At 41.0% G+C, this 15,917-nt stretch overlaps 1 protein-coding gene across 3 annotated transcripts in view; it reads left to right on the top strand.

Annotated features, from left to right (window-relative positions):
* The window catches only part of TMEM61 (transmembrane protein 61), a 179,612-nt gene that overhangs the window by 23,563 nt on the left and 140,132 nt on the right, over positions 1-15,917 (top strand). For 2 of the 3 annotated variants that reach the window (XM_060773571.2, XM_060773572.2), the window contains exon 3: positions 2,581-7,067. In XM_060773571.2, the coding sequence (XP_060629554.2) occupies positions 2,581-2,872 (292 nt within the window). In that variant the 3' untranslated portion in view covers positions 2,873-7,067. Of the gene's footprint in view, positions 1-2,580; positions 7,068-15,917 lie in introns of those variants that run through there. The other variant, XR_010909865.1, reaches the window with a different exon arrangement.

Here is a 15,917-nt window from a genome sequence, read left to right as displayed (position 1 = left end):
AACATATTTAGAGTGCCCCAAAGCTACAAAGGACTTTCAAAAGGCATCTTGTTGCCTATTAACATAGGCTTAAGGGAGCACCAGAGATACAGCCTGTGCTTATCAACATAAAGATAAGCTTTGTGCATTCAATGGGAGTTACTCCCATGTATGTTTTTATTAGATTTCAACTTGAAAGGTGCCTCGTAACATCATATGTGGAATTATTCTTAGGGATCACATGTAGATTAATCCACAACAATTTTAGTGACCCTATGCTACTAAAAAGTATTTGCAAGCCTTACTTTATAATGAAATATTATTTTAACCTCTTTTCTCTTTGTGTGTTACAAGGCATGCTGTCAGAACACATGTATGAACTCATACATGCTCTGAGTATATATGCCCCTAAAGCAGTGGTTCTCAAGCTGTGGGTCCCTAGCTGTTTTGGCCTTCAGCTCCTAGAAATCCTAACAGCTGGTAAACTGGTTGGGATTTCTGGGAATTGTAGGCCAAAACACCTGGGGACCCACAGCTTGAGAACCACTGCCCTAAAGGATCTGGTGACCTTGGTAGTAGGGTGTCTTGGGTGAATTGGAGTCAATAAACCAGACTTACACAGAACTATCTGAAAAGGAAATTTGACTGAAAACATACAAATCACAGTGCATACAATAATCGTATTTTGGCATAACAAATACTATGGTAGCTCTTTGTCAGTGACAAACAGTGCATGCAAAATGCAGCTAATAGAGCACATTTAGGATGGGGAAAAGTGAAATAGATATTGGTTCAAAAGGTAAAGCTATGTACTGTCTAACTCTCTCTCACACACATCCATTGGAGAAAAGGGGGGACATTGAGTAGGCAAAGTACTCCTCAAAGTATAGATTTTAGGGATTACAAAACTTACTTGCTCTCAGTGGACTTTCATGGGCGGTAGCTATGAAGCATTGGACCCCTGGCTGCAGCAGTGAAAGAGGAAAACAGGCAAATCAAGTCAAACCAAGACTGTGATAGAGAGAATAAACAAACCAAATTCTGTGACCAAAATCCCAGTTTATGGGTGGAATCTGAAGGATTGTTTTTAGCTAGATAAGAGCAACATCAAGGCTAAGGCAGAAAGCCAGTAAGATGCTCCCAGAAGCCTTCTCCAAGGGACCATCCAGACAGGCCTCAAAACACAGGACCAGTCTCAGTTTTACTAGAGGTGTCCAAATGATGTCTCCTGTAAAAGCAAATTAATGCGGAATATACAAAGGTTTCCATGGTTTATTTTATATTAATTAAGCATCTCATTAGAGCCATATCTTTATGAGGTGCTGGGTCTGTGGGGACTGACTTCCAGGATGCATCATGCATTTCCCAGGGGTGAGTCTCCACAGCCATCCTGTTTTTTGGTTGTTTTTTTTTTTGAAAGGCCTGGACAAGTGGGATGGCGCCCACCCCCCCCAGCCCCCAATTTACCCACTAGAACTTACTGAAAAAGGTCCCTGGCCATCATAGAGTCTCTTGTGGTGTCCTCATGATGCAAGGAAATTATGTCTGAGGAGATCCTCATCTTGAGCCATGAGGATGCAAGGAGTGGTTCTATGGTAGCCAGGGACCATATTCAGTAAGTTTTAGGGGGTAAATCGGGGGCTTTGGGGTGGCTTCATGCCATCCCAATTTCAATAAGGCTAGCATGTAGCCACCCTGGGAGGGAAATCCCGGCATTGTGAGAGGAGTTGGGGACTAGAACCCATGCTGAAGCAGGTTACTTTAACCTGTTTCGATGTGGATTTTTGCACTGTCTGGAAATGCCCTAAAACTTCTTAACTGAGACTTCAGGTAGACTCCGTTCCATCCAAAGAAACTATCATTACATCTGGAATCTTTTAGAAAGATTTGAGGTGGGTAAATAGGCACCATATCCCACCTGATCCTGGAAACTAATCAGAGTTGTCCCTATTTAGTACTTGGAGGAGAGATCACCAGATGCTTAAAGCTATATATATCAGAAGAACTGGCAAAATCACCTCTGTGTATTGCTTGTGTAAAAAAATATGAAACTCATGGGGTCACCATAGCTTGACAATCAATTTGAAGGCAACACATGGGGTGCAGAAATAAGCCTAGGGTCCAGAGGTTCATCTATAATGGAAGAGACCTTTCACGCAAATGAGTATCTGGACTTCCTGAGAGAGTTTGCTTTGACAAAAGAGAATACAGTCTCAGAGAGGTAAATGCTTAAGAAAGACACCATAGAAATGTTAAATGGGTCACCTTTGCTCCAAAAAGACCGTTTGCAGCATAGCCATTTCCTGTCCAATAATAGTTTGTTTGCTCACTGCAAGAGCCTATCTTAGGAATATGCAGCATTTCAATTATTTAATCAGTAGGCTTTACAGCATACCTGATGGTGGTAGATAGCCACAATTCTTTCAGAAATGGGTGCTGTCTTCAGGATAAGAACTGAGAAAATCTCTGTCCCTAGTTAGATAGAGCAATTCATTATATGACATTCATATGTGCATGCACACTCATGTTTTTGCAGGCATTTTGTACAGATGCAGATGACAACAATTGATCATTGTTATTTTTGACTTGATTTTGTTCCAGCACCTGGGAAGCCAGCACTGTTCCCACCTATGAAGAAGCCTTGAATTGCCAGCCTGCTGAAAATGCTCTAAGATACACAGAATCTTTTATTTCGAAGGAAAGCAGCTCCTCATTGTATCAAGTGGTGGATGAAAACAGCACGTGGCATGGAAGCCACAGACACAGTTCCTCTGATAGTATATTGTTCCAGAATATTCTACCAAGGCAAGAGTCGGGATCCTGGGATGAAGCAGGAGTTGTCTGTGACACTCCACCTCCTAGCTATGAGAGTATTGGCTCAAGCGAGAAATGATCCAGAGACCTTATTCGCTACTTGTTAAGAATCTAAATTGCTTTAACCATGGCCTTTCCCCTCCAGTTAATTAACTGTAGTCAGCTGGTTTAGAAAGGGAGGAAATAACTATTACATTATTACATTTTCATTTTGTTGTTGTAGGAATTGGCTGACAGATTTTGAAAGAGCAGCCTCTACATTGCTTTGTCATGCATGGCTATTATGTATGCAGCATTCCTTATGTATTTGGATGCTTTAGAGGACCAATCAAGATAGATGGAAACTTAGATAATTAAAATCTAAGTCAGAACACTCCTTACACAGGTGATACAGAATGCATTAAGGTAACCGGCTTCTGGAAAACAGTGTTCTAAAACCTATTTAATAAAATAATTATCAACTGACAATCATATAGGTATTAAATATACAGGCAGTGCCCAGGTTACGAACAGGGGTCTGTAGGTTTGTTCTTAAGTTGAATGTGTATGTATGTTAAAACAGGTATGTTTAAAAGTTTAACTTCATCCATACACACAAATACACACACACACAAATAAAATTTTGGATATCATAGGGATGGGTTAACACCCCCAGGTGTTTGTCTTGCAGTCTGTGCCCCTGTTCAGAAGATTTCACCTCACTTTGTGTCCCTGTTACAATTGGATTTTGGCTTGTTGTGGGAATGAAGGATTGGTAAATCTTCAGTTGACACACCTTTTCCCCATGATAACACTTTCAGGAGTAAATTTCCCTTTCTAAAGGTGGAATTTTTTCACGTCCTGTTGTCTCACCCCTGTCCTTAACTATGAGTCATTTGTAAGTCGGCCCTCAACTAAAAACATGGAACGTGGAGCTTCATGGCTGCAAAATGGAACTACAGAAACATTTGAAGAACAGAGAATTTTGAAGCTGAAAGTGATTTTCCTTCTTAGTTCTGCCTGCTCAGATGGAGCTCTTTTATTCACTACGATCAAAACTTGGGAAAGCTAGTTTTTGGACTAGAATACAGCCATACTGATTGGGGAATTTTGGGAGCTGTAGTGAAAATAAACTTTCCAGGCATTGCCCTGTCAAGCAAATGGCTATTAGTAAGGACACTTTATTGTATTAGTTTAGACTTTGAATGAGAGAAGTCATTGCATTATTTTGAAAATATCTGATGCTCTTCCAGTACATATTAGCGTTCCTTTCACTGATCAAAACCGGGACACCTATTTACCTTATTTAGGCTAAAAACCTTATTTAGGCTAAAAACCATTAATGCTATTACTATATATATGGCTGATATCATGCTTAGTTTTATCTGCAATGCAATCTCCCAAATGGAGGCAGAATTACTCATCTATAGCAAGCAGATTAATCCATAAAGCAGGGTGAACAACTTGCGACCGTAGGGGTGTTGCTGAAATTCAATTCATGTTTTCTCTAACAACAGGAAGAGTTACAATCCAGCAAGTTTGTGTATTATAGTATGCACAAAAGCAGAATAGAGAAATAAGCAATCTTGCATCATGACATTGAATTACCAACACCTATCTAGGGATGGACATGAGAAGTGGAAAATCCAACAGATCCTGTGAAGTTTCCTGTCCATTGATTGTAAAGGAAAGGGTAGTATGTCAGTAGTTAATAGTTATTAGTAGTTGTTGATTTTATAGGCAAGGAGGGCAACACATTGCCATTACATGTGACAGCCAGCCCATCTGTGCATGTGGTATTGTAGCACAAGAGTTCCGCAATCCTGCTGATATTTCCCTACTAAAGATGAACATCTTATAAAACTGTCACAGTATATACTGAATCTGTAGCAGTAATGGGGGGGGGGGGGGGGAAATAAGAGCTGCAACAAAGAAAAAATTGATTACATTGTGACAGCACGTTGTTTGATATTGTAACCACCAAGCTACCATGGACATGTGTCACTTCATACCTAATTTATGAGTGTTTCTCTAGTAGATTGCTGACACTTGTTTCTGATTCACGAATCAAAGATAAATGGGACATCACAGTGAAGGGCATATGATCCATCAACACCTTAAAGATACCTCTTCTTGCTCCCCAGTATGTAAGGCAACTGCCTCATGCTCTCTAGCAAAAGGATGACCTTTGTCCAAAGATCAAAAGTTTCAATTTATTTTCTGTAGTTATGTATAAAGTAATGATGGAAAGTATTGAAAATACTGAAAAACAAGTAAAGGCACATTTCTTGAGTTTTAGGAAACCACGATGAAGAGAACCCTGGACTGACAAGAGTCTTCATGACTTGGACGTAATAATATTTTTTTGCAGACACCAGGAATTTATGTGCACAAAAACCATTTTATACACAAAAAATACACATTGGATTTTGTATACAATAAGTCCTCAACTACAATATTTTTGGGGGCAAAATCAGGATTTCCTGTCAGGATTTAATATTTCTGTATAGAGAATGCTCTTGGTATAGAAAATGCTGTTTTCTGCACCATTTTGTATGCTTTTATTTCATTGCTTATCACACTCTCCAATGTATAACTCATGGCTTTATCTTATGAAATCTTGAGATTTATAGTTTGGTGAGCTACTTAGAATTCTCTTTAGACAGCTCTTTTGCACATACCTGACTACAGCAGAGAATTTTAAGTGTGTCTCTAAACTACAAATCCCAGAATTTAATAGCATGGAGCTATGGTAGCTGAAGAAGCACAAAAGAGTTAAATACATATAGTTGGATGCATCTATCTATGGGTATAGAGCAGTGGTTCCCAACCTGTTGTCCATGGACCACCAGTGGTCCACAAGAACTAAAATATGGTCTGCGGCCTCACTGTTACTACTATGGATAATAACACAGCCCAACGGGGGAAAAATATTTTTCTTGGTGTTTTCGTTTTAGGACTGTTCCTGGGATTATTTGGGGTGTTGATTCAAAAAATTGCATTGGATAGACTGCATCAGCTCTAGATTATTAAATATGGTTTTCTGTTGGCAAGCAGATGGCAACTACTAGATGACATATGTTTTGTATTGAAACTAGAGCTGATGTGGTCTATCCAATGCAATTTTCTGAATCAGCCCCCCAAATACCCAAACTGAATCTAAAGTTGACCAAAAACTGATTTGTAACCCTTTTGGTGCTAATGTTGGAGAGTGGTCCCTGGCGAAAGTGGTCCCTGGTCAAAAAAAGGCTGGGAATCACTGGTGAAGAGAGAGTGTATGTTCAGAACACATGCCACATTGGAGAGGACAAGGCCAGCTCTTAGCTAAATGAAAAGCTGTGTTGCAAAAGCAAAGCCAAATACAACAGGAGTCTAATTCATTTTAGAGCATTGATTGTGTTTACGGAAGTAATTAATCCAGCCTCAAAGAGAGGAAAAGGAGCAGAGCTTTTATACAGTCAGCCTTCCCCATTTGCGGGGTTTAGGGGTGAAGGATCCCTGAAAAAAATGCAAAACCTACAAGTGACTCCAGGCCTACTGAACATGCATGCCACAGACGAAGATTCTCACATTCCCTTGTCCTCTTTTGCGCTGTTGTTCTTTTTAAGGATCAGAAAATGAAGGATGATGGCACTGGGGAAGTTTTTTTGCAGCAGCTATGGCAGGGTTTGGCTGGCAATGGCAGCAGCTCATCCTCTTTCCTTGTTTTCCAAGGAAATGGTAAAACAAGGTCAGCATATATGACATGAACAACCTGTCATGGAAGGGACGGTGTTAAGTACAATGTAAGTGCTGCTTAAACTAGCTAAGTAGCAGCTACATTGCAAACTAAGCAGCAGGTACACATTAGCAAGTACTGGTAATCAGATCCACAGAAGTTAGATCCATGAAATTCAGGGGCTGATGGTATTTGAATTTCTGTGACAACCTAAGAGATGAAAAGTACCATCGTATTCTCTTAGGTTTACATTTTGTTTTGTTTCTAGGATTGTTCTGTGGGAGTATTAGGGCTGAGTCAAATGTTTATTTTGAAGTGATAGGAGCCAGCAAGCAATGACTTCATTGCTTCATTTTTACTTGAGAAGTTATTTGTCTCAGGTTTTGCCCACTTGAATGTCTCATTACACATGAAAGGAAACCCTTTAGAATGAACATTTTCACTGACAACATGGTAACTTTGGAGATTTTCACGTGGGAGCAATTTTAGACAGATAGCTCCTCACGGGAAGATGAAATCGTCAAAGTCAGTCATGTGATGACTAAATCCCTTTCCAAACCAACTTATGATTTTTTTTTTAAAGAATGAATTGCTAAGGACATTTCTTTCATGGTGCCTGTAATCTCCAGTTCGTTTCCCACTATTCTCATTCCCTTTAAAAGGATTATCACCTCTAATCTGTTTGCATCTTTTGGGGACCTGGAACTGTCCATGTTTTTGTTCAGATGCTGGCTTAATTGATAGCGAGAGAAAATGGAAACAGGAGATGAACGATTAATACGAAAACCAGATTTGCACAACAAACTGGAAGGCATCCAAGATATGCACCAGTTTGTTGTGTAAATCTCGTTTTTGTATTAATCATTCATCTCTCTTTTTCTCTCTCTCTCTTATCACTTTAGCCAGTATCTGAATGAAAACATGGACTGTTCTGGGTCCTCAAAAGAATCAAACAGATTATCCCAAGGGGTTCTGATGGTGTTGCCTCTGTATCCAGACAAGGACTATCTCCTCCTGGTCCTTTTCACACTTGTTGAAGAAGTGGGTAGAATTTTTCTTGACCCATTCTGGGACACAGCAGAATAGAAATTTGTGCGCGTTGAGCACAAAATTTGTGGTTTCTCCCTAGAGTTCACAGGGAATTTTGTAGGATGCAAAAAATATCATTTCAGGCCCTTCCACACAGCTGTATAAAATCCACATTGAACTGGATTATAAGACAGTGTGGACTCCGATATTCCATTTCATAGCAGATATTGTGGATTAACCCTTGATATTTTGGGTTATATGGCTGTATGGAAGGGCTTTTAGTTCTTAAAAAAAAACCCCAAAAACTACAAGTACAAATATAACAAATGTTAGCAACATTTGCCCCACTTAGATATAGGGAGGCTATGGTGAACTGCCATTTTTTAAAATGGTAAGGATGTTGTGCTGTTTCCAGTGGTGTAACAGGCACAACCTCCAGATACTTCTAATCTGCATTTCTATAGCTCAGAAAAGAGGCAAGAGTTGAATTTCTGTTTTCATGCTTCCAGTATTCTCAGTTGTAATAGCTGATCTTCATCTATCTGCTTCATCAAATGTTGAGATTGTGCAGTCCCACATTACATGATCTTCTTCATTTCTCTTCTCCTCCTTTGACAATATATCTTGCTGTTTCAATACATCCAAAGCTTGCAATTGTTGATTCAGCTTATTTCCTCCTCTTCCTCCTCCTTGCTCCTCAAATCGCTGAAAACATATATGGTTTTTTATATTCCCATTCTCTTTTCTCTAACACTTTAACCAGGACTTGACATGGGAGTTTGAAGTAATGGTATCAGAATAATAGATAATGGGTGCGTCCCTTTGAATTTCCTTGCTCCAAGAAAATAATTGCTGACCAGTTTGTCTCCAGCTGGTAAAACATCCACTGTTGTTTCTTTCCCCTGTGGAGCATCACTAGCAGGAAAACATTAACTTGCAATTTTCCCTGGAAGTGTCCTTTTGGAACGAAACAAGACATATAATATAGCCCCCCCCCCCTTTCATTGCTGCATCTTCTCGGAGAGACATGAGTTGTTGTATTCTTTGTACATTGGTATTAAAGATAAATAATCACTGTCCATTATAAAATGGCTAGATTGCATTGTGTAGACCACCATTTGCTGTTGACTAAAGTGATGAATCAGACATCCTATTATACTTGCAGGAGTGTACATGGGTGCAGAAGAAGAAAAGCATGCACTCAATAGACATTTGTACTGCATAGATATATTTTGGCTGTAGGCATAGAGTTACTTCTGGCATCCCAGCATGCTATGGACATAAACAAAAAAAAAAATCACAAACCCTTGTTTCACAGGTTCTTCAGAGTTTGCAGAGAATGATGCCAGCATTATGCATCCAGATACAGCTATAGGAACATAGCTAGAAGTTTTCTACCCCGCTAAACTCTCCGCTGACCATGGCCATAAGGTCTGAGATCCATAGTGGTGGCAGAAGCATGGCAACCCTCAGCCACTGGCTTGAGGTGAGATGAAGACAACAACAGCAGGCATGACAATTAGGAGAGAAAGCAGTCTTGCTTGTTCGTGAACACTTTGAGAACTGGCAGAGCAACTTTCATTGGCAACTGGCCTCTTTCTCACTCTTGCTCCCAGCCCTCCAAAGAATGCCTTACACCAACAGGAACCTGCCCATTATTTGCAGGAATGATAGTAGCACTAAGCGGTAGAAATAAGATAAATAAGAATATGTGCAAAATGCCTTGGATAGTGGACTAAATATAAGTTTAAATGATTAGTGAAGTCACTAAAACAAAGGTGCAATAATAATAACTGCTTTATTTTTATATCCTGCCTCCATCTCCCCTAGGGGACTCGTGGCGGCTTACAAAGGGAGAAGCCCAAAGAACACAAAGTTAAAACCATCAATCAAAACAAAAATAAGAACATATCACAATAAAACATAACATCATGAAAACAGTACCATGCTGAGCAATAGAGTGATGAGAAAGTGCAAAATTCAAAAAGGCAGGGCTGGGAGAATAATGTTCTTGGGTGTTAAAATGTCAGAATTATAGATCAGAGGGCCATGCTAAAGTGTTGGAAACGTAGGTAACATTGGTCAATTCTTTGGAACTGCCTAATCAAAGGCACAGTGGAATATCCATGTTTTTAAGTTCTTGCAGAAGATGGACAGCGTAGGTGCCACTCTGATCTCTCTAGGTAGAGAGTTCCAGAGCCGGGGGGTCACCACCGAGAAGGTCCTCTCCCTCATCCCCATCAATCGTGCTTGAGACACGTGGAAGCAAGAGAAGGGCCTCCCTGGATGATCTTAGGGCTTGTGCTGGTTTGTAGAGGAAGATGCGATTGCAAAGGATAGGCAGGTCCTGAACTATTTAGGGTAATCACCTGCATCTTGAAATTGGGACCGGAAACTCGTTCACAACCAGCGGAGCTGTTTGAATAGGGGGGTTGACTGCTCCCTGTAGCTTGCTCCGGTTAGCAATCTCGTCTCCGACCTTTGCACCAACTGCAATTTCTGGGTGTCTTCAAGGGCACCCCCACGTAGAGTGCATTGCACTAATCCAATCTGGAGGTAACTAGGGTGTGGACCACTATGGCCAAGTCAGACTTCACGAGGTACGGGCACAGCTGGCGCACAAGATTTAATTGCTCAAAGGACCTCCCAGCCACTGCCAACACCTGAGCATCAAGCATCAGAGTGGAATCGAGAAGGACTAGGGGTCCGAGCAGGAGTCCCCCAGCTTCACCAACTGGGAACGACACTCCAGGAAGGATTGGAGCCACTGCAAAGCAGTACCCTCAAGACCCATTCCAGAGAGCCGTCCCAGAAGGATACCATGGTCAATGATATTGAAAGCTGCTGAGATGTCCAGGAGAACCAACAAGGACACACTCCCCCCTGTCAAGTTCTCCATGGAGGTCATCCACCAAGGCAACCAAAGCTGTCTCCATGCCACGACCAGGCCTGAAACCTAACTGTGATGCATCCAGAAAATCAATATCGGCCATGAATCCCTGGAGCTGAGTAGCAACCACTCGCTCCAGAACTTTGCCCAGAAAGGGAAGATTTGAAATTGGCTGATAGTTGCTCAACACTGGAGAGTCAAGGGTAGCCTTTTTCAGAACAAGTCTTACTATTGCTTATTTTAGGTAAGGTGGAATTTGTCCTTGACTTAAGGAGGCATTTATAATCCTCACAAACCACTCTGATTTAATAAGCCAGGATGGGCAAGGATCTAGATCACATGTAGTTGCTCTCACTGCTCCCAGGATCTTGTCCACGTTATCAGGCTGAACAAGCTGAAACGAATCCCATAATACTGGACAGACAGGAGCCCCGGTTACCTCCCCTAGAACTGCATTAAGGCTGGCGTCAAAGTTAGAGCGTATCTGAATGACTTTATCTGCAAAATGATGTGCAAACCCGCTACATCAAGTACTCAGATGGTTGGGGGGTCTCCTCTTCCCCATGGGGATGGAGGAGCTCCCTGACCACCTTGAACAACTCAGCTGGTCTATTTGTTGCAGATGCAGTGCGGGCAGTCGAGAAAGCCTTTCTGGCTGCCCGCAAAGCCACAGAGTAGGCCTTAAGTGAGGCTCTAGCCCCTGTTCGATCGGGTGCACTCCGAATTTTCCGCCAGTGGCACTCTAGTCTCCATCTCATCTGTTTCATCTGCTTCAGCTCCTCAGAGAACCAAGGAATTGGATTGACTGTACGAGGTGAGAGGGGATGTTCAGGGGTGATTGTGTCAACACCCCTGGCCATCTTGGTGCTATAAGACCAGAATATAGTTGTTTTATGTGCATTTGGAGATGCCTTTAACAACCCGAGCTCTGGCAAGAATTCTCAAACTCAGCTTCTCATAGCACAAGGACAAGCGGGATTGTGTGTGCAGTGGTACCTTTTTGTCACATGTTTGATCACTTCTTCCTTCAAACTAAAGAATAGGCTACGTGGGTGTTAGACAATGATTCTGGCAGCATCGGGAATGCAATTAAGTCTCTGGTATTTTTAGTAGGGTTGCAGCCTTTTACTGGTTACAGAGAAATATTCTGCTCTGAAGTTAACAGCATATTTCATTAGATTATCTTCTCAAAGTGAATCCTTTTTGGCAATATCTCCCCCATGCTGCTCAGCTGCCTAAACATGGTGCAATTGTAAGCATGTTTCCTTAGACGTAAATCCTACAGTATTCAGTGGGATTTACTCCCAGATAAGTGTGCAGGGCATAGCAGCCATAGCTGACAAATCAATATGATTAAGAACGTTAGGTTGCCACCTTTTAAGCGTCTCTGTTTCTGTGTCTCTTCGTATCCTATAATTTAATTGCATACTGGGAAAGTATGTTTCTGAGCAGGGCCGGTAGGTCGGGGAAGCTGGCAAGACTGCCTGAAATATATCAAGAAAAAGAAATAACTTCATCATATTTACCATCTCGGATTGTATTGAAAGGTTAATCTTACTGCCCTCAAATTATATTATTGCCTCAGAGACAGGCTACAATCTGTTTTTAAAGATGGAACAGGTGGAAGTGGGAGAGTTAATAACTTCAAAATGTTATAAAGAGAAATCCTGGGTTTTACCAGTGATCTTTTCAAAAGAAGCCAAAAGCCTTTACTGGGACTATGGAATTGCTCAAAGCATTCTCTGTTATCCTTACATTGATGCCTTTGTCATTAGGCATGTGAATACTGGATGAACCTCGATACATTTCTGCTATCCAAATTCAGGGGGGGGGGGGGGGGAGGGGGTTGATTCCATTTTCATGTGCCTCCCAAAAATGGCTGGCAAGTTGAACCACCACGAAAACTAAGATCTTCAGGGGAGGCCCTGCTCTCGGTCTCGCCACTGTCACAGGTGTGTTTGTTGGGGATGAGAAAGAGGGCCTTCTCAGTGATTTCCCCCTGGCTATGCAACTCCCTCCCTGGCAAGATTAGATCAGCCCCCTCCCTCCTGCCCTTCAGAAAAATGGTACAGTGTTCCCTTGCTACTTCACGGTTCACTTTTAGCAGACTCGCTGTTTTGCGGTTTTCAACAAATATTAATTTAAAATATATATCGCTGTATTCTGGCTGTTTCGTGGATTTTTGCTGCCGCCGCTCTCCAAACCACTTTCCCTCCTCAGTCCTCCCTCCATCCAGCCTTGAAGGGCCTTTCCTTCACTTTATTTTAAGTTTATAAAGACTTAAAAGAGTTTACAACTACTAAAATAATGTATAAATATTAAAATAAATATAGCGTCCCTGTATCATGGTGTTTCACTTATTGTGGGAGGTCCTGGAACGTAACCCCTGTGAGAAGTGAGGGAACACTGTAAAGACCTGGCTGTGGGACCAAGCCTTTGGGGCAGTGCAATAGGGCAATAATAGGAAAACTACTCCTTTGATCGGAGCCAGCATGGTGTTTTGAGACAGCTTTAAACTGCTGATTTTAAAGTAGATATAACTGATTTTAATGTTTGTGTATATTTATAGTTATCTATGTCCCAGCATGGAATGCTTGCCGTATACATGTTGTGCTCCGCCCCGAGTTCTCTGCAGGGTGAGAAGGATGGAATATAAATGTTTCAAATAAATAAATAATATTAACATAATTTATGATTTTGATTATTATTAATTGAAATTAAGAAGGCTGAGAGAAATATAAATAGAGAAAACCTTTTTGCAAAGGAATGAAGGAATTTGCGATAAGTTTAGGTAGCTTTCTGAAAATGAGGCTTTCCTGCTTGCTGGAATTATTATTATTATTATTATCAAAAGTGATATCTGAAGGAGGGGAGGGAGGAGAAAAAATATAAGGAGAGGAGAGAAGGAAAGAAGCTAAAGGGTGACTCAAGGCTCAGAGCCGCCCTAAAGAAAAGCACACCCACCCGCCCACCCAAGAGATAGTTTCTTTTCTCTCCCAAGTCCTGAAATGTGCGCACCCACCCACTCTCACTTTCCAACTCCCAGTCCCACTAAATATAAAGAATCAAGAAAATAAAGAAAAATCAAAAAGATTTAATTCCAGAAGCCAAGCAAAAGCAAAAGAAGTAGAGCTGCGAGCGAGCAAGCGGCAAGGCAAGGCAGCACCTCTCAGAGCCCACAGTGTTGTTCTACTCTGAGTGGCCCAACAGGCAGGGCTCTCAGAGAAACTCCGTGTGAGCATGTGGCAGCCTCTCTATGCATCACATACTCCCAAATAGAAGGGAAGAAGTCACGAATTGTGTTATTTGAGTCCACACTACCATATAATCCAGTTCAATGTGGATTTTATCCTGCTGTGTGGAAGGGTCCTTACTCAGTTACCCCCTGCATGTTTAAAAGGCATAAATCTCTGAATTTAGCCACAAAAGTGAAAATCATAAAGAAAACACAGGCTGGTGAAAGAAAAAGTAATGTGTAGAAGGTTTAAAATGTTTTTGTTTGCTTTTGTGAGACCGACGTGATCTGATGGTTTCATTTCATACATGTGCACTGTTAAATTTGAATAAATAACTTTGTGAGATAGGAATTGATCCTTGTTCTTTCCATGTTATTTCGATTGCTGGTACCAAATTTGCTGTTAAGAAACCAGTGTCCCAGGAACACATCTGCTTAGCTAACTGAGGTCTATCTACATTGCCAATTCACACACCAGCTCACTGAAACTGATTTAACAGTTTCTTCTTCTGTAAAAGCATGACTTCTAAATTACTTGTCGGGATCTATTGGCGTGATCAGGAAGGTGAGGTCCTGACTATGTTCTTGGACTGCAATTCCCAACAATCTTAAAGGGTTGCACGTTCCCTATTCTTGGTATACTGAATACTGATTTAAATAATGTTACAATGGCCCCTTCTACACTGGCATATAATCCAGATTATCAAATCATATAATCCACATTATTGGCTTTGAACTGGATTATATGAGTCTACACTGTCATATAATCCAGTTCAAAGCAGATAATCTGGATTTATATGGAAGTGGAGTAGGGGCCTAAGTTGGATCCAATATTGTCCTGAGTGTTCAGGCTGAAGGTAAGGGTCAGGAAAGTCATATTTGCAACAACCTGTTACAAACCCCTGAAGAATTGCTCTGGAGCTTTGAGGAACCCTCCAGAAATGCAGGAGGGATTACATGTATCTGCAGAGGGAATAATTTGAGTGAAGATGGTTCACTTCCTCCACTGGATCCAGTTCCTTCTACAAACAGAAGAAGCCTTTCCATCACAAAATGTCCCATCTGGATCCAAACCCTGCAGTTATGAATGATGGGCTTCAATACCTACTGCAGAAAGATTAATGCCTTGCCTATTGACAGTGTGTAAAGAATAACTATTGTTAGAGAAGGGCTACTTTCTGTGGAGTTTGTTGGAGCACGTAAGGAATCAGTGAGGTGTGTGTTTGTGTGTGTGTCAACTGTAAAATAAGATGCATGAAGCTGATTGGTCGGGCTATACCCAGGGACACGGCTGAGCCTGGGACTTTTGGTTACTGTTACATTTTTGTTCAGGCTTGAGTTATGCAGTTGCAGAGAAAGCAGAAGAGAGAAGAAGAGAGACAGAGTTTGGAATGTGCTCTTGCTGCTGAAAGAGTTTATCTACATGGACAAAGAAAAACCATTTAAATGTTTCATAAAAGGACATTATGTGAGTTGACGCAACTGACCACATTGTACATATGTTGTTCTGAACCCCGAAGAGTAAACTACTTGTTCTTGTTCATCTGAGTGGCATGTTTTCTTTCTCTGGCAAGGCAGTGTGTGGGCTGGTCAAATGTAAACTACACGTGGTTTATTTTTACATTATGCCACAGAGTTTAGCAATTACACCAATAGAATTTTAAAAGATACGAGATGGAGTAAATTAGCTGAAATTCTTCAGTCTTTGTAGATTATTTATCAGCTGAAATTAGGGTATCTGAATAGCTGATGTGGGAGAAGGAGAAAGAAAGAATATTTAGATTAATGAGCACAGTGAAAAAATCAATTTCTGAAAATATGTAGGTAATTTACAGTACCATGGCATTGTTTTTGTCATGTCAAGCATTGGTGTAGCTGTACAAGAACCCCACTAGATGGCAAACTATACCCAATTTCTGTAAAAGATAACATGAGAGAGGAATACACACACACACACACACACCCCAAGTAGCAAAATCAGCCAGAAATCTGGGAGTCTTGCGAATCTTTGAATCTTACCTTAAGCCACACAAAACATTTCTGATTTGAAAAATAGCTGAGAAAGACATACTGAATGACTACATGCAAACCTAATGGGAGGCAAATGGAGTGAAGCTCCTCGCTTTCATTCAAGTACATTTGGAGAAGGGACTGGTGATTAAAATCTTTCCATTAATTACTCTCAGAATGAACAGCGTGTCACCAGACTTCAGAATGCTCCTTAGAGATATATATTTCAAAGGATGGAAGAAAATGTCCTCCCAGGACACATA

This window comes from Anolis sagrei, chromosome 4 (assembly GCF_037176765.1).
Source record: "Anolis sagrei isolate rAnoSag1 chromosome 4, rAnoSag1.mat, whole genome shotgun sequence".
Classification (NCBI taxonomy): Eukaryota; Metazoa; Chordata; class Lepidosauria; order Squamata; family Dactyloidae; genus Anolis; species Anolis sagrei.
Note: the sequence above shows the minus strand (reverse complement) of the source record. Positions and strands in the feature narration are given on the sequence as shown.